The 21,151-nt window shown below is 48.2% G+C and overlaps 1 protein-coding gene across 1 annotated transcript in view; it reads left to right on the top strand.

Annotated features, from left to right (window-relative positions):
* TBC1D1 (TBC1 domain family member 1) overlaps positions 1 to 21,151 on the top strand; it is a 219,821-nt gene that overhangs the window by 185,041 nt on the left and 13,629 nt on the right. The window contains exons 16-18 of the mRNA XM_081813168.1: positions 1,635 to 1,796; positions 7,830 to 8,005; positions 19,700 to 19,933. Of these exons, the coding sequence (XP_081669294.1) occupies positions 1,635 to 1,796; positions 7,830 to 8,005; positions 19,700 to 19,933 (572 nt within the window). The remainder of the gene's footprint in view (positions 1 to 1,634; positions 1,797 to 7,829; positions 8,006 to 19,699; positions 19,934 to 21,151) is intronic.

Raw genomic sequence — 21,151 nt, 5'->3', positions numbered from 1 at the left:
ATTTGCCTTTATATTTTGGATAATTTGTGAGCACTTGCTGATTAGTAGACATTTTGTAGATGTTTAGTATATTTCATCTCCTTTAATCCTCATCAGAGCAACTCAGTAAGGTAGCTGTAATTCCCATCTTAAAAATAATAGGCACTGAAGTGTACACAGAAGTGTAGTGGTTAAGCCGGGGGTCTTCACATCCTGCCTCCAGCACCTCCTACTTCTGTGGGCCTGGGCTGACTATGAGCAGCCTCCTCTCCTCCTGAATAATGTGGGGGTGGGGAGAGTGCACGTATTTTCAGGGGGTTGGGGGAGGACAGACTCATGAGATGTTTGCATTGACTTATCAGTGTCTCTAGGACAAAAAATGAGTTTATGCCAAGAAACGTAACAGCTTAGATGGAATGGACAAACTTCGTGAAGGGTGCAACTTACCAAAACTGAAATGAGAAGAAAAAGATCTGAATGGCTCTGTATCTGTTAAAGAGATCACATTCGTATTGGAAATCTTTCACTCGGAAAACTCTAGGCCCAGAAAGCTCCACTGGATTCTGTCAAACGTTTAAGACCCCCGATAGATATATGCCTCATCCCAGAAAAACTGTATAATTAAGAACAGCAAGCTCTGCCGGGCAGTGGAGAAGGGCAAGGGCCCCAGGCCCCTCCACCTCCTGCTCAGAACCGTGGAGGAACCACTCAGCCTCTGTGCCTCGGTTTTCTCACCCAGAACCCTGCCTCAGAGAGTCATTAGGATGAAATGTTGCTAAATATAAAGTACTTAGGACATAGTCTTTGCTTATTATATCATAAAAGACAGTAGTTGATCAGTTCTGCAGAGGCCTAGGTATTGGCTTATACTTAGCTATGCATCCTACCTGCTGTCCTAATACACTCATAATCAGGATCTGAGATGTGAGGTGGAATGGATTTGGGGGCTGACAGCATTACCACTGTCGAAATAGGATATAGTGGTTTTAGATGGGAGTGAAATTGATCGAATCCTGAGAATTGTCAAGTTAAACTTTTCCTTTATTGATTCCTCTCCCCTCCCCCACCCCATTTTGGTAATTTAGGTACATTTTTAATGCAGTTTAAGCTGAATAAGGTTGGTGGGAAATAATAACTACCTTCATGTATTTGGGGCAACGTCCTATGAGAGGGGCAGATTTCTTCTGTTGAGCTGCAGGAAGCAGAAACATGACTAAGTAGAAGCTACCTAAGGAGGTTTGGCTCTAACCAAGGAGAAACTGTCCTTGGAGGGTCTCTTCTGGTTCAGATGAATAAATTTTGTTGGTCTCTAAGCATGCCAGGCACCAGGAATTTTAACACACTGCTCCTGTCCTTGAGATATCTGTGGTTTAATAGGGTAGCTATGGAGATTGCTGGAACTGGACAGGTATGGGATGTACTGTAATAGCAGAGCCAACAGGACTCATTGGGGGTGATGAAGGGGCAAGAGAAATCAAGGATACCTCCTAGGTGCGTTTAGTTTTTTCCAAGGTAAGGAAGATGGGGTGGCGCAGGAACAGTGACTTTAGTTTGGACCTGGTAAGCTGGCTGTAACAGCTCAGCATCTCAGCAGTGCTGTGTGAGTAGGCAGCCATAGCATTCTCTCTAACATGGTCTTAAATGATGTCTTCTAGCCTCTGAAAATGATTTGCTGAACAAGCGCCTAAAGCTCGATTATGAAGAAATCACTCCTTGTCTCAAAGAAGTAACCACAGTTTGGGAAAAGATGCTTAGCACCCCAGGAAGATCAAAAATTAAGTTTGACATGGAGAAAATGCATTCGGCTGTTGGTCAAGGTAAGCTTTATGGGAAATCCATCCAGCCATCCTTACCTCACATTGATGATTAGGGGGGAGAAGTATGGAATAAAAAAAGTATGTTAAAGTCCAATTTTGGTGGCCATTTCTCTCCTAGTTACCATGTCTTTCCCCAGTCTGTTTCCAGATATCTTAATTGATGTAAATTTTACCACCATTAGTATTCCTCTTAATTAATTAAAATGCCCAGAAGCACAGAAAACAGGAAGAAGATAGGAAAACAGGGCTTGGTTGCCTACAACCTAGGTAATGATGACATACTCTGAGTTAAATGGTAAAGTGAAAACTAATTGCACGGCTTCTCTGAGCACTCTCAGGAGACAACAGAATTTTGTGCAGACTTCAGACAGGTAGTCCCAGGTTTAGATCCCAGCCCTCCTGATTTGCCTTGTGATTCTAGGCAAATGGCTTAACCTCCCTGAGCCCCACTTTCTCCATGTGTAAGATGTGAGTGATGACAGTGATTGCTTTGAGCAGTAAATGAGCTGATCCCTGGAAGCACACTGCGTGTGCCTGCTCTCCTGGGAGGCCCGGGTAGGTGGGCAGTATTTGCTGTTTGTCAGTGGGGTCTGTGGATTGTGTGCCAGTCCACAGGCGACTGGCCTAAGTAGAGAACTTGAGACTAAGCACTTAAAAACTTTTCCAGCAATCTGATGAGGGTAATCCTTAAAAGAAAAAGAAAATGTGGACTTACGTTGTATCAGTCTTTTTTTTCCTGTTTCATGTTCCTTTATAAATTCACCTGTAGTGTGTTTTATAAAAAGTACCAGCAGTGGATTAGAACACTTTAAAAGAAAACAAAAGGGCGCCTGGGTGGCTCAGTTGGTTAAGCGACTGCCTTCGGCTCAGGTCATGATCCTGGAGTCCCGGGATCGAGTCCCGCATCGGGCTCCCTGCTCAGCAGGGTGTTTGCTTCTCCCTCTGACCCTCCCCCCTCTCATGTGCTCTCTTTCTCTCTCATTCTCGCTCTCTCAAATAAATAAAATAAAAATCTTTAAAAATAAAAAAATTAAAAAAAAAAAGAAAACAAAAAGTGGTTCTTCATCACAGCTAGTTTGAGTAGCTCCATTTTACATCTTAACTTTGATGATTATTAGTGTTCAAGTAAAACAACTCTTTCTTTTAAGTAAATGTATATTAGCATCTGCTGGCAAGATCGGAGACTTTCGGAGTCTAATCTAGTGATTACTGAGTTCTGGTCAATGCAGTCATGAATAACCAAGAGTTTAGACCAAGCTTTACAAATATGTATGAAGCTTACAGTTTTCTTCTGACTTTATAAGCAGCTCAATGGAAGAAGTTACGCAAGTGTAATTCATCTCTAAGACAGTGGGTGATGCAAAGCAGTTTTCTGAAGCCTACTACAGGCATTATTTAAACTTTATCTGAATTTCACAGCACTAGTTTTAGTAATAGGTTTTTTGCTAATTATGACTTTCCCCTTTCTATGGATAAGGAAACATGGCTCAATTGTAATGGGCCTAGGGCCACAGAGCTGCTCACACACCCGTCTGCTAGAGTTCTCGCCATCGCACGGTACTACCTGTGGTTGAACCTGCCTCGGCAGTGCTCTTCTCAGAGACCAGACATGGGGTGGGTGGTAAAGAGTCAGGCTCCAAATTGGCTAGTGGCTCCCGGTGTGACCTTTAGCGGGTGTCCTTGCCTTTTTGGGCGCAGGCCTCCTGGCTGCTAGAATGAGAGGCTTAGACCATACTGAGGGTCTCACAACTCTCTTCCAGTTCTCACATTCTTTGTGCCCGTAGTGGTTGCTGAAGGCTTACCACTGCCCCAGATGGCCCCAGATTGCTGTCTGGAAAAAGGAGAAAGCAGAGAGAGGAATGAGTCTGTTCTTTCCCTTTTCACTATTGACTACATGATGGTCTTTAGGTGGCTTTGCTTCTACAAAAGGTAAATCACATGGGTCTGTGACAACTCTTCCAAGTGTTTGAGCTTCTTAGAAGCCTGGCACCTAGATATATTGGTTTTCATTTTGCATTTTATGAGGGGGAACTGATGGAAACACTCTGGCATCTGGAGGCTGTATAGTGAAGTTTAGGCTAGGTGATTGTATGGTTTGTATGCTGAGGTGAGCCAAACCTGGAATCCCCTCTGTACCCACTGGCATGGCCATACCACCTTCCGTGACAGGAACTCTGTTTCTAACTGCACAAAGGGCTTTGTCAGTTACTTGGCTGGTTTCAACATGTACGATGTAATGACTCCAAACAAATGCCCACAGTCCATCTTGTAGCTCAGAATAAGAAATGAGATTAAATCAGAACCACCCCTTTGGCCTTTTAGGTAGAGGCCAGGTTACCATGGAGCCTTATTTAAAAGAGAAGACAGTCCTGTGTGGGTGATGAGGCCCTTCCTCCTAATGATCTGAGGACCCCCTAAGTGATGGAAAAAAGGGATTTATAAGCTTTCCAAGTTAAAACTGGATCAGAGCAGCAGGATTAGGGTGTCAACTTGGAAGAAAGAAGAATAATTCTGTGAAGTTTTAAGTAACTGAAAGCTTAGTTTGGGTTTAAATGATTTCACTAAAGATAGCAAGGTAGAACTTTATGAACCAGCACGTACTTGTTAGGAATGAGATTGTGAAAAGGCCACCCGAGCAGCTGGCAATATGGGCCAGATGCAAACACTCCTTACCTTTGATCCAGTAATGCCACGTCTAGAAACCTGTTCTAGAAATTAATCAGTCACAAATGCCCTGCAGTAGGAAGAATGCTTATTGTGGCATTGTAGAGTCAGAAACCAAAACAACCCAAAAACCCCAACCGTGTGACCATCCTGTGCCATAGTCCTTGAAAGTGATGCAGTAGATTTATAATTACTGATGCAGAAGATGTCTGAGATAAGTAGCGCACGGTCTCACAGTTGTATTTCTCTGTGTGCACATATGTAGGAAGCCATGTATGACACATTTGCAGATATCTGAGTAATAGGCAGGATGACCATACATCCGGTCTACCCAGCATAGCCCTAGTTTGCAGCTTGTCCCAGTGAAATAATTAATACCTTCCTCCCTTTGCTTTCAAGAGCTTCCTGCTTTGGGTGGTGAATTATATGTTCACTCTAGTTACGAGTGGTTTTTCACTTTCTTTATATCTTTTGCATCTTTAGAAGGGCTTTTTAAAAAAAAAATGGTGAGCACAAATTACTTTTGAAGTCAGTAAAAATAAAAAAAAGGTATTTACGTTTAGGGGGAGAGTGGCCTCCTGTCCACGCTGAACCCTGCCTGCCGGCCTGGGGTAGGAGTGGGTTACAAGTGAAGGCAAACTGAGCCTGGGGAAGTGGGTGCCAGGTCCTTCTCAGCAAAGGCACTGGCTCCAACTTGCATGACTCTTTGTTTTTAAATCACAAAACCTAAGCTCTCCTATACCAGAATATGTGGTACTGTCCAGTGACACAAGGAGTATTCTTTTCCTCCAAAAAATAAAGGTCTGATAAGATAATGGGAATGATTTAGTAACAAGAGGAAATTGGTCATCTCATACTTTGGGAAAATTTCCCAGGCTGAAAAAAATACTTTGTGAAAAGCCCCACTATAAATCACTTAACATGTTGACTGTTTTTCAAGCCACATTTACTTCTGATATAGTTTGAAATGTTGAGGGCTTGCGCGTGCGTGTGCATGTGTACTCACACCATAAGGTATTCTCTGAGCAGGGACAGCAGAGAGAGGAGTGGAATAATATACAAAGGCAGACGTCAGGGTGTATTAGTTTCCTGTTGCTACCATAACAAATGATTACAAAGTTAGTGGCTAAAACAACAGAACTTTTTTCTCTCGAACTCCTGGAGGCCAGAAGTCTGGAGTGGAGGTGTCGGCCGGGCTGCACTTGGCCACTGTGGAGGCTGCTGGCATTTCTAGACTTGGGGCTGTGGCACTGGGGTCTCTGCCTCCTGGTCACACTGCCTGCCCCTCTTGCCTGCTCCCCTGCGTCTCTTATCAAGACCCATGTCCTTGGCTAGGGGACCCGCCTGCATAGTCCAGATGATGATCTCAGTTCAGGACCTTCATTGTAGTCCATAAAAACTCTTTTTCCAAATCACGTCCGCTGGTTCCGGGGGTTAGGATGAGGACATATGTTTTTTGGGGACTACACAAGGTCATGAGATGAATGCTGTGAGACCAGCATTTAGAGAAGGTGTGGGTGTGGTCACGGTTAAGTGTGGCCCTGGGTATCTCCCACAGGCTCACCTTTTTTATTCTTTTACAACTGGTATGTGTAAGGGAAAAATCAAATTATTTACCATACCTAGAGTATTTATTTATTTATTTCATAAGTTGTTTTTTTTTTTTTTCCCCCCAAGTATAATATTTTTTTCCATGCTGGGCATGGAACCCAGTGTAGGCTTGAACTCAATGACCGCAAGATCAAGACCTGAGCTGAAATCAAGAGTCAGATGCCTGGCTGGCTGAGCCACCCAGCCGCCCCACCTACAGTATTTCTAAGAGATGGCTGAGTGATTGCTCTAAATAGTTCTTTGTGGATCTGGTAATAAATGACCTTGAGTGTTCTCTGGTTCAGAGCCACAGATGATGATTTTATTACTGACTGCCAGGCAGGAACACAACATACATTTTTCCAATACCCTTCTGAGGAGCAGCTTGTCTGACTGTTGTGACAGGGAAGACGTGAAGAGGGAAACACCAGGCTCTTTCTCTGCTCTGCTCCGAACCAGCTGCTGGGTGATCTCGGGTGAGGGATCTGTGCTTGTTGGCCTCAGTTTCCTTGTCTTTACCATGAGGATCATCATCTTGTTTCCCTCGGCAATGACAGAGTGCTTAGAATGGTGGCAGCGCCTGGTGACCTCATGGTAAATGTAACCTGCTGCTGAAACTTCCCTCAGACATGGCCAGTGGAAAGCCAGGAACATGGTCTCCCTGGGCAGGCGCTCTGAGTAGCCGGGAAGTGTACAAAGCAGTCACAGTTTGTCCCTAAACCGCAGCTTCCTTTTCTCTCAAGAGAGCTCCTGTGAGAGATGAGAAAGATTTGGTGTCTTATTCTGCAGGCTCCCTTCTCCCCCATTTCCACATCTGGGCCTTGTAACAACAGCAGAATAGTGAACCAAAAATTGTGAATCAAAACCGTCACTCTTGCTACTAAAGTTTGCCTTAAATAGCATCATCGGCTTTAAGAGAACTTTTCATAGTTTCAGGTGACATTTTTAATCACTTTGAGTATTCAAATCACTTGTGTTTAAAACATGGAGGAGAGGCTCTCGGATAGCTTTTCTTGTTTTCAGGTACCGGTTGAATGCTCCCCGAGGCACATTTATGTGGACGGTGTCCAGCTTTTCCTCCCTTTCTCCGCCCACCTGGCACGCGGTGTCTAAGCAGCATTCCCCGATTAGGCTGCTCCCACCCCAGCTCAATAACATTCTGTAGCTCCCCACGGCTGCTAAATAAAGTGCAGGTTGTTTATCCTTCATGTCGCCTCTTAATAAAACCCTTCCAGCCTGACTGCCACCTGCCTCCTCCACACGTGCGCGGTGCGCACCAGGCTTCTAGTTCCTTCCTCTGACTTGTCTTCTCTCTTCCTCCCACACTCTGACATCTTGACACAAGTGAAGGATTGCACGACCTCTTGCTCTCCTTCATCTGAACCCCCTCACTCGGCTCACGTCCCTTGTAGGAGACGACGTTGTGCATTGTAATTTTATGTGCCTAGAACGTTACAAATTGGCCCTAGATAGGGGCTCGTGTCATTCACCAGTTCATCCCTTGCTGGGTCTAGCCCAGTCCAAACAAAGTATGTATTTGAGAGCTGAAGGGAGAGTGAGGGGCCGGGGAGGTGGGGGAAGGATGGGGCTGTGGAGGGAGGCAGGAAGGGGAGCAGATAGAATAGAGTTTTGTTTGTTTCCTTTCCATTTTGATGCTGTTAATCCATATGGAACAAGAGGTTGGGTCAGTGGAATGAAACCGAACTCCTCTTCATTATTAGGTCCTACTCTGAGCATAAAATCTGTTTTCTGCCCGCATTCCCCTCCCCCGCCCCCAAGGTGTGCCACGTCATCTCCGGGGGGAAATCTGGAAATTCCTAGCAGAGCAATACCGCCTTCAACACCAGTTTCCCAGCAAACAGCGACCAAAGGACACGCCGTACAAAGAACTCTTAAAACGGCTCACCTCCCAACAGCATGCGATTCTTATCGACCTTGGTAAGTCTGCAGTCAATGTGACATGAAAATGGAAGCTTCACTCACTTGAAAAATGTGAAGAGACTGTATGAGTTATTTAGTGATCTGCCTTTAGGTTTAGCAATCAAAATTTACCACTGAGTCTTTGAATTGGAAAAGCCCTGGAGTAATCACAGATGCCTTCAAGTATATAAAAATCTCTCTTTTGTCTGGGCAGCTTGTTAACTCCGCTCTGCTTGAAGGCTCCGGTTGGGATCGTAGTTCAGTTCAGTAATTCCAATATCGATAGGAGGTTTTATAGTCCACCGAAGGAACATTCCGGAAAACATAAGTGTCAGAACCGATGCTTGGCCTAATTACAGGAGCCACTCCCTAGTCTTTACTAATTACAAACAGGACTTATTAGAAAAATTGTAGAAAGCAGTTGTGGGTGGGTTTTGGGCCATTTTATTTTGGGAACAGGGTGGCAAACTTGTCTCTTGAACAGTGTTGAAAACACTAAGATGGAACCAGTGTTTTGGCTATAACTGCAGTTGCCCCAGTGAAGGACTCGTGGAATTAGCATATCACTAGGGTGTATGAAGGAGCCTCTTGACTTGTCAGTGGCTGTGAGTGGGGTGGAGGTGGGGTGCTCCCAGGAACCCTGCCCGCCCCACGTGGCAGGAGCTCGGGCCTGCGGTCCTGCTTTGGAACCTCCATCCCGGCTGCTGCCGCCAAGGGCTCCCCAGAGTTGTTGTCTGTGCTCACAGTGGCCTGGTTCTCTGAGGTTCCTGCAGTGTAGCAGCCAGGAGGGAGGGAGGCTATTGCCCAGGAGTTCGAGGTGTGGGCTAGATGAGTCAGCATGGAGTCTTACCTGTCTAGCCACGTAGCAGATTAAATAAAGCGTTAACTTCATAGAAGTTCTTCTCTAGGTCCAAGCTCAGATGTCCTCTCCAAGAAACTGCCCCTGACCCCCTAGCCTCTTCTCCCACCTTCAGACTGGAGTAGGTGTTTCTGTTAAGCCTTTCTGTCCCACCCTGTGCTGTCCTGCCATGATGCTTCCCACGTTCCTTATTGTTCCGATTATCATTATCCGTTAAAGCCTAATACGTGACTTAACCTGGGGCTGAATGTTGTGTGAAGTTACTTAAACTCCCTTCTTTAGTCTTCACAACACGATCAGGTAGGTGTGGTTCTGTCCCTGCTGAGAGTTGAGAAAATTGAACTGCAGAGAGGTTAAGTAACTTGCTTAGAATAACACAGCCGGTGTGCCGCTGAGCAGCGGGACTGCAGAGCCTGTGTGCTCTTTAACCCCCCTCCCCAGCCACTGTCCTCAGTTACCCAGCAGCGCCTTTTAATGGCCCTTCTCTGCTGGCTGGCCTGGGGCAGACTTCCCAGTGTACCCCCAGCTCTGAGGACAGAGCCTGTCACATAGTAGATGCTGGAGGAATCGGAGCTGTTGAACAGGGGGCACCCTGCTAGCGCCCCACTCTCACCAGACCCCCATGACAGCCTTGGGGGATTGGCCCTGTTGAGCAGGGACACACGGAAAGGGCAAGACCTAGCCCCTCTGGAAGGCAGGCCCCTCCTTCTCAAGGCCCCCTGAGCCTGGAAGCCCTGGGCGTTCCCATGGAGACGGCTGGCTGGGGGACAAGTGTGAGGCACGGGGCTGGAGCCCATGTGGCCCACTGACCCCCAGAAAAGCAGTTTTGTGAACTGGCAGCTGCGTTTGCTGTGTTTGCTAATGGGATGACTAACAGAGAAATGACATTATGTTCTTACCACGTGAAATGAAGTGAAAAATAAATTGAGAGTAGGAGATGGAAGGGGGTGGGAGGTGCAGCCAGTTTCTCCACCTGCCCCCACTCCTTCCTGGGATGAGGAGGAGGAGGGAGCACGTTTTCCCCTCCTCCATCCGGATGTTCTCTTAGTTTTCCCTCAGTATTCCTCTTCTTCCCTGGGTAGCGTCGTCCCTCTGCCTCCCGGTGCTCAGACATACTCACTTTTCTGCAGAGGTGGGGAGAAAAGGCCACGTCAGTGCCAGGGCCCGGGGTGGGAATGCCTCCCCCGCCAGGAGCCCACTGCAGACTGTCCCCCTGTTGGCACTGGGTCCGTGTGAACCAAGACTCTGCCTTTTCTCGTTCATGGGCAGAGCCAGACGGCACTCCTGTCCTCTGGTCCCTGCCTTCCTCCCACCCTCACCCCTCTGCACCCCCTACACTCACCCTTCTGCACCGCCCCCCCCCCCAGGCCAGCTGCAGCTACCCCTCCCTGACAGCACTGGCCACCTCCAGCTCACTTCTTCCCCAGTCCTGGTCTGGCCTGCACTTCAGATGCCCTCCGAATACCCGCCCAAGGCCCAAAAGAAGCTGTTTCCAACAACAGTACGTTTTCCAAGTAGCCTCTGTGCATCTCTGCAGGTTTTATCCAGGGCCCCTACCGGAGCCTGACTTCTGTCCTGACTGGAGCTGGGGAAACCACCGAGCAGCAGGGCCCAGGGTGCGCGGCCTGGGGGCTCCGCTTAGTCGGGTGCGGGGAGGCCTCACTTCGCCGTCCCTGCGAACTTCACCAGCACTTCCTGCTCACCTCTCACCAGGGGGTGGCATTTGCCCAGTAGGTTGTTTGGTCTGCATGGCAGCTAACTCGAGACCCAATAAAGGTGCGTCGTGCTGAGCAAAAACAAGTCAGCATTTCAGTTTTTCTTAGGAAGTGGCATCTATGCCTGGGCCGGAAGAACAGAATGCCTGTTGGTTGGTTGTATTTTGGGTCTTCATGAGTTTCTGTTTTCCTGCCTCTTGCTTTCCTTTCTGAAATTAGCTGTTAGTGTAATCAGTTTTTCATAAGATGTTTTCCTCCAAAGAGTACGAGTAGCAGACTCTGTAGTCAGGCAGTGCTTTATAGCTTATAAAACTTATTCTTAAGCTTTGTCCGATTTCAACTTTATCCTCCATGAAATTGGGCACATGTTATTTCCACTGTAGAGGTGATAAATGAAGCCCAGAGAGGCGTGTGTACTTTGCCCAAGTTACAAGCTACTCAGTGGCAGAAAGTTCTGGAACCTGGGTCATCTTAGTTTCTGTATCCTGTCCCTTCCAGGACACTGTACAGCTTTTCGCTTTCTTGAAGCTGCCTACTCCATACCAGTGCAGCTTTCCCCGCCTCTGGGTACGTGGCAACACACGTTCAGAGTTGACCACACCCAGCCAAGAGAAAATAGCTTCTCTCAGGGCTGAGCAGAGGGTACTTAGCAAATCCTTCTCAGTTCAGGAACCTGCCCCACCCTTTAAATCTGGTTCCAGCTGTAGTCATTTGTGCAGCCCACAGGTAATTGCACCCTTTCTCTTCTGAGTGGACAGCGTGGACACCAGGCATCCTGCCCCCTGTCTGTGCCCCCCACTTCCACACTAAAAGCTGCCATTGACTAAAAGTAGCAGCTGGAGACCCCCTTCAGGCTCCCTTCCTCTATCCTCTACCACTTCAGGGGCTCCTCTCCCTGACATCCCAGCCCGGATACCTTCCTGCCCTCAGTATGTCCACCCCTGAGGCTCTCCAGCCTCTTCCCTGATAGGAGGGATTTGGCCGGAACAAAATGTGAACAGGTCCAGAAACATGGGAACACCGTGAAATCCAAGAGCGGAGATAGGAACGGCTCCTAACCCTCGCCCACATCGATTACTTGCATTATTAGTCTGTGTTTCATAGGTCAGTAAAGTGGTAACGGAGTTGATACACTCCGCAGAGGTCTGGTGAGTCTTCGGTGACTAGAGGTAGTATTTTTCGATGGACTTCTAGAGACCCGCCAACAGCAACAGTGATGCCTAACCGGGGCGAGCCATGCCCATGCTGCTGTGAGAGGCAAAGCAGGTGTCCAGGGACGCGGCTGGCTCCACAAGCCAGCATGGGGGCAATCGTATTGATTTTTGCTTCCACTTAACATTTTAACCAAAGGTCTAAAACCTACCTGCTATCTTAAAGAAAAGGAGCTATAATCCAAGTGTTATAAAGAAGAATTTTCTCCTTGCTGTTTTAGAGTCCATAAAAGATGAGGAGGAGAAGAGCCTCCAGAATGAAGGATGGTCTGAGAGTGTTTAAGAAGACTGACTGGAGCAGGGCCGACAGGGTTTTCCCTTCTCCCTCCCTTTCTGGTAGTTTGCCTCGCTTGGCTGCGCCACAAAAGCTGAGTCCTGTGTGCTTTGGGAAGTAGATGGGTTGTTCATGAGCAGCAGATGGGTGCTGAGAGCGAGCACCACCTTCTGTGTCATTTTTGGGGTCAAGTCCTACATGAGAAACTAAAAAGCGTTAATAGCAAAAACCAGAAAAGTACCTAGAATTTGCCGTGCAGCGATCTTGTTCTAGAACACCTGTCTGTCCAATTGGGGACGTGCCTTTATGGAGGTGAGTTGAACAGTCACAACCCGAGTGTAATAAATTCCTGCACCAATAGCTACGTGCATAATTCCAGAGGGTCTGTCATTGTCTCTGCTTTTATCAAGAGCACATCATGATAACATATTGCTCATCTAAATGGCATATCGATCGCTCTTTAACCTCAGAGTGACGGAACTGTGTGTGCATATGATAAAGTGGGATGACCTCATCTCTCGTGGGGGTCTGAACCCTCCCTGTATCCCTCACGCCGGTCCATGGTGTGCTGGCAAATAGCCAGCTCCCCATACCCCTCAGAAGAAGTCCTCAAATAGAATTTGCAGACTCCCACCTTGACTAATTGTAAGCTACCAACTTGGGGTCACTGATTGTGGAATTTAGCAGAGATGCGCCCAGACACGGGAGGAGCCGGTTCCAGGGCTCACTGGACTCAGCCAGATGTTTCCTAAAAATAAGCTGCCTATAGAAGAACTCTCTCTGTGCCCCACCCCCGGCTCCGCCCCATCTCCTTCAGTGAATGCACAGATAGTTCGGAGCACCTGGTACGTTCCTTGCCCTCTCAGAAATGCGCCTTCTAGTGGGGAAGACAGACATGGAACCACTGATAACCCACTATTTCATGAAAATTGTGAGGAGTTATACAAAGCATATTTTTTCTCCAGTCCTTCTCAAATTCTGCTGAGAGCAAAATGCAGCAATTTAAGAAGACCTTCAGATCACAGGTCTCGTCAGGGAAGGAGACTTGGAGATCCTTTGATTGTTAGGGTTCCTCCTCTTCTGCCAATGGGAAGGCCAAGGGTCACGGCAGAGGGCTGCTTTGTCACCACTGACCCTGGAGATGCAGAAATCTCCAGGCTCTTGGTGAAAGAGGCAAGAGACAGAACCTTGTTTGGCAGCTGTGGGGACTGCTGCAGACTGAATAGCCTTGCGGGTGGCCCCGTGTGTGTCCGAGAGACCTCTGGCCTCCTGGAGCAGCTGTAGCCAAGTGATGAACAAAGCTGTGGGGACTAGGGTCTCCCCGAGATTAAGTCAGGAAGACGTGGACAGAGTAGGCTGGAATGGTGTTTCACCCGGGGCCAGGCAGGGGTCACTTGCAGGACCCCTTGAAGACCTTATTGAAAAACACATTCCTAAGGCCTCCCTCCCCGATGTGCTGCCGAAGGAGAGTTTCTGGATGGGGGCCGGGGGTGTGCACAGCCACGGCGCTCGGGTCATTCTGGATGTGGCTCGTGTTTGAGAACTGCTGGAAGGAAGCTCATCCTCACCCGCAAAGTGACAGAGAAGGGAAGATTCATCCCCAGGAAACATCCCTTAGAAGGGTGAACACGTACACTGTTGAGCAGTACGTGAAGTTAAGTTGTAGGTCGTTTAGAAATATGTCTGAACCGTGGGTCTCCTTCTAGGTCTTTCTAGCACGTGGCTCCACTTAGACACACGAGACATAAAATCATTACAGGTCTTTTTAATACAAACCAGGAGTTTCTTTGTGTTCAGGTTTGACTTCACCACTTTGCAGTCTCCTTCTGTGGGTGAGGGAGACTCTGCCCTAGAGACAAATCTAAAGGGCCTGCATTTCTCTACTTGGTAGCGAATGATAAAATGGAGTTTAAAGAAGGCAGGTCCCGTACCCTACCCGGCTGCATTTGTAGGGAGGGTTTCATAATTTTTATTCGCTTTCCTTCTAGGTTGGCAGAAGCGAGGGACTTTTCCTAAGCCAGCGTCTCGCAGTGCCAGGCTGCTGCCCCCAGGTGGGCAGGCGGGGTGCTGCTTTCTCTAGTCTGTGTCATTGAGTCAGACTCTCACTCAAGAATCTTTTCACAGGCTTCGAACAAAAACAGTAAACAGCGTCTTGCTCGTAGCTAATGTGCTTTGAGTGAGCAGTGAGGTACAAGGGGCTACACGTGTTCTTATGTGTGCACTGCCCAAGACTCCAGTCTCCTGCTGCGGATTCACATGCAGAGATGTGGTCTTTATAAAAGGAGTTTTTTCTTTTTTTCTTCACAGTGCTAACTTAGTACCTTCCACGTGGGGTTGGAGGGTTGCAGTACCCGATACTGGATTATGTGAATGCAGATGCAAATGATTGTCCAGGAACATTGTTAATCTGCCTGGTCCTTTTTCTGCTCGTGAGGCCTGCCTCCTCCATTTACTGGGCGTGTAGTCAGGAGTGTGGTTGAGCTGTGGTGGTATTTTAAAAGAACTATAATAAACACATAAACATATCATTATGAAGTATGCATTTTCCAAAATAAAAGAAATTTAGTGGGAGGCATTGTTTTACATTTTAATGTCTGGCTTAATAGAATTAACTGGCTTGTCATTTTTGCTTCTACATTCAGTCTGTTGCATTTATGTTGCTTGAAATATATGAAGAAAAATCTAACCTTGCATAGATAGATAGATACACAGGTGGAGAACAGAGGGGGACCTCATGGACTCCTGAAAGACCAGCCATACATTCAGAACCATGGACCTAGAAAAATGCAATGTAGGAAAACAGTGTCCCCCCAGATAGAATCTGGTGTAATACGCGGACTGCATTACGAAGGCAGATGGGCAGTCATTCTTCTCCTCTAGCCAGGAGCTGGAGACCAGGGACTTGTGACTGTTCCCCAGCCTGAGAGTGGTATAAGGGCCTGTCTTGCTGTGCCGAGTTCCAGGCTCTGTGACTCTGTGGAACAGGAAGTTGCATTGGGAATCTCATGAAACACACGGGACATTTGTTTCAGCTCGGTCAGGTTTGTGTGGACAGGCTTCTTGCGTAAAGAAAATCAGTGACAGCTTCTGACACTGCAACGTGAAAGACTGGACTGGTTTGGGTAGTAACTGAAGATCTGGAAGATTGAGGTTCACAGGTGTTTTGGTGAATCTAGATTGGTGATGATATTTTAGTATTGTTATTATTTATTGTTATTATTTGGAATTCATATCCGCTTTCGTTCCCCGTGTTTATGAATTCCAAATTTCACAGGAATCAGTTGCTGGGTGAAAACTTTCCTTTGCCTCTGGAAGTCTGTTAGAACGTGAGATTTCAGGCTTAGGAGGAATATTAGGGTCAGTAAGGTGGTAGTTGTACCTCGACCTTAAAATGGAAACTGTTGTGCGTTTATGCCGCAGAACTCTCGTATGTGTGCCTTTTTTTTTTTGTTTTGTTCCCCCGTCTTAGTTGGAAGCTGGGTTTGTGTATGTTTTCTGTGGGGTGTAATGCACCCACTTGTGCCAGGCATTGCCACAAAGTATGCATTCTGCCCTTTGTCAGGAAGAGGAGACTGAGGTTCAGAGAGGCTAGGTGGTCCTCCATGCCACAGTTGGGATCGTGGGTCACTCCCCTGACTCGGTCATGCTGCGTCGTGGACACATCCACATAGGAAGATTCTCTCTCCATTTGTCAGAGCTCATATGCCACGTTGTGCCTAAATTCTAAAAACCTTGTGGGTTTTTTCTCCGCTACTAAAATGGGGAGCATAAGGGCTCCTGCTCAGGTGGCTATGGGTGAAATGAGAGAACTGAGTTCCATCCTGGTCCAAGAAGTCCACCCCATCCCATCCCCATGGTGTCTTTCCTTTCCTTCGTATCATGTGTCCGAGGCCTTCAAATAAAACCTAATTGTTCCTCACATATGCCCCCGAGCTTCCTACTTACCATGGGAGTCCCTTCTGTCTAGGTAGTTACCTGGTTTCGCTTTCATAAAGTCAGTCCTCCAGGAGCAAGGTTGAATAGCACTTGTTAAGCCTGATTCCAGCTATGCATTCAGAAGCAGAAAAGGTACTTGCCCTTAAAAATATTCTGTGATTTATCCTCTCACCTAATCTGTGAGTTGTAATAGAAATTAGTACAGGTCCATAATCCCGTGTCTGCAATTTCAAAACCCAAAAGACGAAAACCAAAAGTTTTCCTGTAACTCATTTTTGGCAGAATGTAGTGAGTCCTGAACTCTTTGGAGGCAAAATTTGATTTGAACTGCCAGGAGGCCTTAGCAGACTTGGCTGTTGTCCTCAGTGTGGCTTTTCCTGTGTGTCTCTGCAGACGTGTAAGTGTGTTTGATCCTCAGCCCTGCTAGGGGTTAGGTAATATCCAACCAGTGCACTGTGTCACCTTTCTAAAATTCACAGATTCTGCATCGTGACATGCTTTTCCTTCAAGGGCTTTGGTTGAGAGATTGCAGAACTTTACTGAGTTGGTCACATTTATGAAATTCCCCGAGCTTTATAGGTCCAGATAGGGATTTGCCAGCGCTCTACCCTCTACCCCAGTCTGCTCTTCCTGATCAGTTCATTTTGATGACTCATCTGGCTTCCCATGCTAGACACTCCACCGTCTGCACGCCCTTCTCTCAGTCTAAGTCTCTGCTCTGAGAGTAAGTCTGGAGTCCAGCCCTGTTTGCTGCCCCACCACTGCTCTCCAAGTTTAGGGCCTGTGACCGCTCCCTGGCTCGTGGCCCAGCTGTCCTCCTCTGGTCTCCGCCTGCCCTGGGCTGTCTTGCAGGCTGGCTCTTGGAGATTTCTTTAGTAAGGAAGCACATGTTTCTGACCCCTCGGTGGCCTGTGCTGACTCCATGGCCTTCACGTGGCCCACAGGCTAAGCCTGGTACCCAAGCCGTTCGCTTACAGGCCCTGCTTTTAACTCTCCCATCCTCTCCTGATGGCCAGCTCCAGACCTGTGGGCCGTGCCCATTAGCAGTCTGGCGTCCGGTCTGCAGGCTTCCTGCTGCCTATGTGCTAACCACCCCCCGCCCCATGTTCATGCCTCTTTTCCACCGCTTGGTTCAGTTGAAGAGTCACTTCCTCCAGACAGCCTTCCTGGACTCCTGTCCTGTGTCTGGGCCAGGCCTCTCGGTTTTTGGGCTCATCTCCGTAAACTGTAGTTCTGTACCTCTCCTCTGTGTGTGTGTTACCACCACCTGATGGAAGAGAACCACTAGAACCATCAGTCATCTGAAGTGGTCCCCCTCATTCTCGTGAAACCCCATGCAAGCAGGGCCACGTCCCTCTTGTGCCCAGCACCCTGTGCGAGTCCTGCGGTCAGTAAATGTTTGAATTTTTCTGGATTTCTCTCTTTTGTTCTACCAGACTGTGAGTTTCTTAAGGGCCGAGAAAGGGTTGGTCTTTCGGTTCCATGGCACAGTTCCTGTCGCACAGGGAGCTCTGAGTACAGGGCGGGTGTTGCTGTTACCGTGCTCATGTGAGTACTTTGAGAAGCCCGCATCTCGCCTGCACAGTCATCGGGGCAAGGAGCAGGTGCATTGCTGTGTGCCGCTGCTTGAAAAGACCTTCTACATGAATAACGCTGTTTCTCAGAAAGCAGGCACCCCACCCCAGTGGCCAGTACTCAGTCGGCGCCAGCTGTGTGTGGCGTCACCGCAGGCACGCACACCGTCCTGCCTTTAACCCTCACAGCGGCCCCCAGCAGGTGCAGGTGAGAAGTGGAGGTGTGGGAATTAGCCAAGTGCCCGAGGTCACAAGGCTAGGACCAGTGAGGAGGCAGTGCCCAGTCCCAGGGAGTGTGTGGAAACACCAACCACGATGCAGCAGCCGGGACTCCCCGGGGGGGGCTTGGCTGAGGAGGTGGAGGAGGTGAACTCCCCGTGAGAAAGGGAATGCGGGCCCCTGGCTCTCCTGACAGCTCGTGCTATGAGCCAGGGACACTGTGAGCGGTCGTAGCTGTGTTTTCCCAATTCCCATGCCTTTCACTCTGACATCTGCAGTATGAGACCTCAGTCTCTGGAGCTTGGGACCAGCGTTCACGTCCTGGGTTTGCCACCTCCTAGCCAGGTGATTTGACGGAAGGGCTGATGCTTTCTTTCACCTTCCACATTTTTCTCATGAATAAAATGAGGGTGATGTTCTTGTTTGTGTGGTGACCTGCCTAAAATGCTTTATGGAGTATTACCAGTGTGAGGGATGGTCTCGTAAGAAAAGTCCTGTCCCCACCTAGAGTGCTTGGTTGGCTTTTCGAAGTTCCCTAAGTCAGGGACCCACAGTGCAGAGGGTTGCTGATGTACTTCAGATGCCACTGAAATGTCCATCTGAGGGTGTGTGCTTAGCGTAAGAGATGATGCTGTATGTAGCTTTTAATTGGTGAAATTGGATAACCTTCAAGATCTGTAGTTGATCAGAAAGTGTCTGGGCCTTGCACCAGTGGCCCATTGGGGCCGGGTCGTGGTGCTCCATGGGACATCAGCGTGGGACTGTCGGTGGCCTGGCTCTGCCGTCAGAGCGCCACAGCACCCTCCTCCAGCTGACCCTTTCCCAGGGGGTGCTTGTTAGAGGCCTGAGGACAGAGCACGAGAAGTTCTTACGCGGTTCTTTTTTCACATCAGCATGCTAATAAAGGTCATATGTTTGATGGAATTTGGCCTAAGGTTTGTTTTCTCCTGATTGCTTGGTGGCAAAGCTGTGGGCGACGTGGCTGTAGCAACCCCCGGGAAGCTGCCAGGGGCTGCCTGCCTCAAACGGGGTACTACATAATTGTCAGGGCCTGTTGCAAAATGAACATGCAGAATCCCTTGTTCAAAAATTAAGAATTTCAGGACTGTGACAGCGGAGCATTAAACCCAGCACGAGACCCTTCTAAGCACAGAGCCATTGTGATTACGTAGGGCGTGATGCCTGTGAATGCCCTGCCCCAAATCTGACCATTATTGAGTGGTCTAAGTGGCACCAGTCACTCCCCAGCCTGCTGGGCTCGTCCTCTTAGGAGCCTTGCAAGGAGTAAATTAGAAATGTGTCCCATCGATAGATGAATGGATAAAGATGTGGTATATATACAGTGCAATATTATTCGGCCATTAAAAAAAGAATGAAATCTTGCCATTTGCAACATGGATGGATCTAGAGGGTATTATGCTTAAGTGAAAGAAAACAAAGACAAATACCAGGTGCTTTCACTTACATATAAACAGACTCATAAACAGAGAAACTAGTGGTTGCTGGGGCGGTGGGGGGAGGGCAGGCAAAATAGGTGGAGGGAATGAAGAGAGGGCTATAATGTCCAGTTACGAAGTAAGTCAGACATGAAAAGGAGAGCATAGAGAATGTGGTCGATAGTATTGTAATAAGGTCACGTGGTGTGTACTGAGTAATGTGTAGAACTGTCGAATCAATGTGTTGTACCCCTGAAGCTGACATGGCATTGTATGTCAACTGTAATAATAAAAGCAAAAATAAGATTTAAAAATGCCCACTCCACAGGCAGGGCCAGTGAGTGCCAGATCTCGGTTCTGTAGGCGTGGTATCTGATACGAGAGGGTATCCGGTAAGCAGAAGTGCTCACAGGGACACAATGAAAGGGGACCAGATCCTTCCTGGCGTCGCTGCACGCCTCGTGAGGCCTGTGTGTTCTGCCACCTGGACCTGTCTGAGACACAGAGGCCGCCGGAGGGCCGGGTGTGTGGCTGGGGCGGGGTGATGTGCAAAATAGGCAGAGGTGGGAAGGGTGCCGTCGGCTGCGCAGCAGGCGGGGGTGATGGCGTGAAGAGCCTGCTGTACGCCTTTGCCCTCGTCGCTTGGAGAATCCGGGAAAAGAGCTTCGCCTGTGTGGTCAGTACGGTGCTTACCGAGCACTGGAAATACGGCTGCTCCAAACTGAGACGTGCCATCAGTGTGAGGAGGACACTGGGTTTCACAGGCTTAGCATGAAAAGGAAGAATGCAGACTGTCTCAATAATTTGTGTATTGGTTATGTTAGAATAACATTTGTGTATGTTGGGTTAAACGGTCTTAAAATTAATTTTACCTGTTGCTTTTGAATGTGGCTGCTGGAAAATGTCTCCTTACGGTTGAGTCGCACATGCTGTTGTAGACTAGGAAGGTGCACAGGGGTGAGTACCCCCTCTCTTACTCACATGGGCACTGACCGCTCTGCACACACCCCCTGCCCTGCTCCCAGGCTATGCCCTGGAGTAGAGGATGCCGCTGGGAGAGTGGATGAGAAGGTGCGCAGAGCTCCCAGGCTGGGTGTGTAGAATTTGTTCTTCGAGCACTGGGGGCTGTTGAGTGCTTTCTCGCAGTGGGGGTGACATGTTCACGGTGCGTTTGGGGACAGTTGGGGGAAGAGGTAGAGTAGGCAAGAAATGAATGCAGGACAAGAAATCAGGAAAGTAGTTAGACTGTTGTTGTCCTCCTAAATCAAAATCAGACAAACCGATATGTATTGATGAAATGCTTTCTCGTGAGGCTGAGGAAGAAGACACAAATGTGTCGCCCTCCTCTTGCTGAGGCCGAATAATTAAGGTGAACAATTACCTTGTGGTCTGGATATACTTTCTGCCTTTGCTGATCCAGATGAGGCCCTGATTCTCACCTGGGTCCAAGCTTGCGCCCACCCCACCCCCCCAATCAAGTACTTTTCTCCCTGGAAACACACTTCCCCGTCAGGCACGTTCCAGAAGGAGGGGGGTGAGGTGGGATTTGACAGATATCAGCCCCAAAAGCTTCCTGGACAAAAGTCTTTAAACCTTAACTGAACACCAGCTTTTTGTGAAAATAATCAGGATGTTGAGGGTTTTTAATTTTTTTTTTTAACTTCTTTCTGGAAGGTAACTGTTTTGTGTAAAAGAAAACACCTGCTGCTTCTCAGGCTGTTTCAAAGCACCGCCTGTGGTTTAAAAGTACAGAAATACGGGGCGCCTGGGTGGCTCAGTCGTTAAGCGTCTGCCTTCGGCTCAGGTCATGATCCCAGGGTCCTGGGATCGAGCCCCGCATCGGGCTCCCTGCTTGGCGGGAAGCCTGCTTCTCCCTCTCCCACTCCCCCTGCTTGTATTCCCTCTCTCGCTGTGTCTCTGTCTGTCAAATAAATAAATAAAATCTTTAAAAAAAAAA

This window comes from Leptonychotes weddellii, chromosome 2 (assembly GCF_054177405.1).
Source record: "Leptonychotes weddellii isolate Sample4059 chromosome 2, ASM5417740v2, whole genome shotgun sequence".
Lineage (NCBI taxonomy): Eukaryota > Metazoa > Chordata > Mammalia > Carnivora > Phocidae > Leptonychotes > Leptonychotes weddellii.
This window is presented reverse-complemented; position numbering and strand designations above follow the sequence as displayed.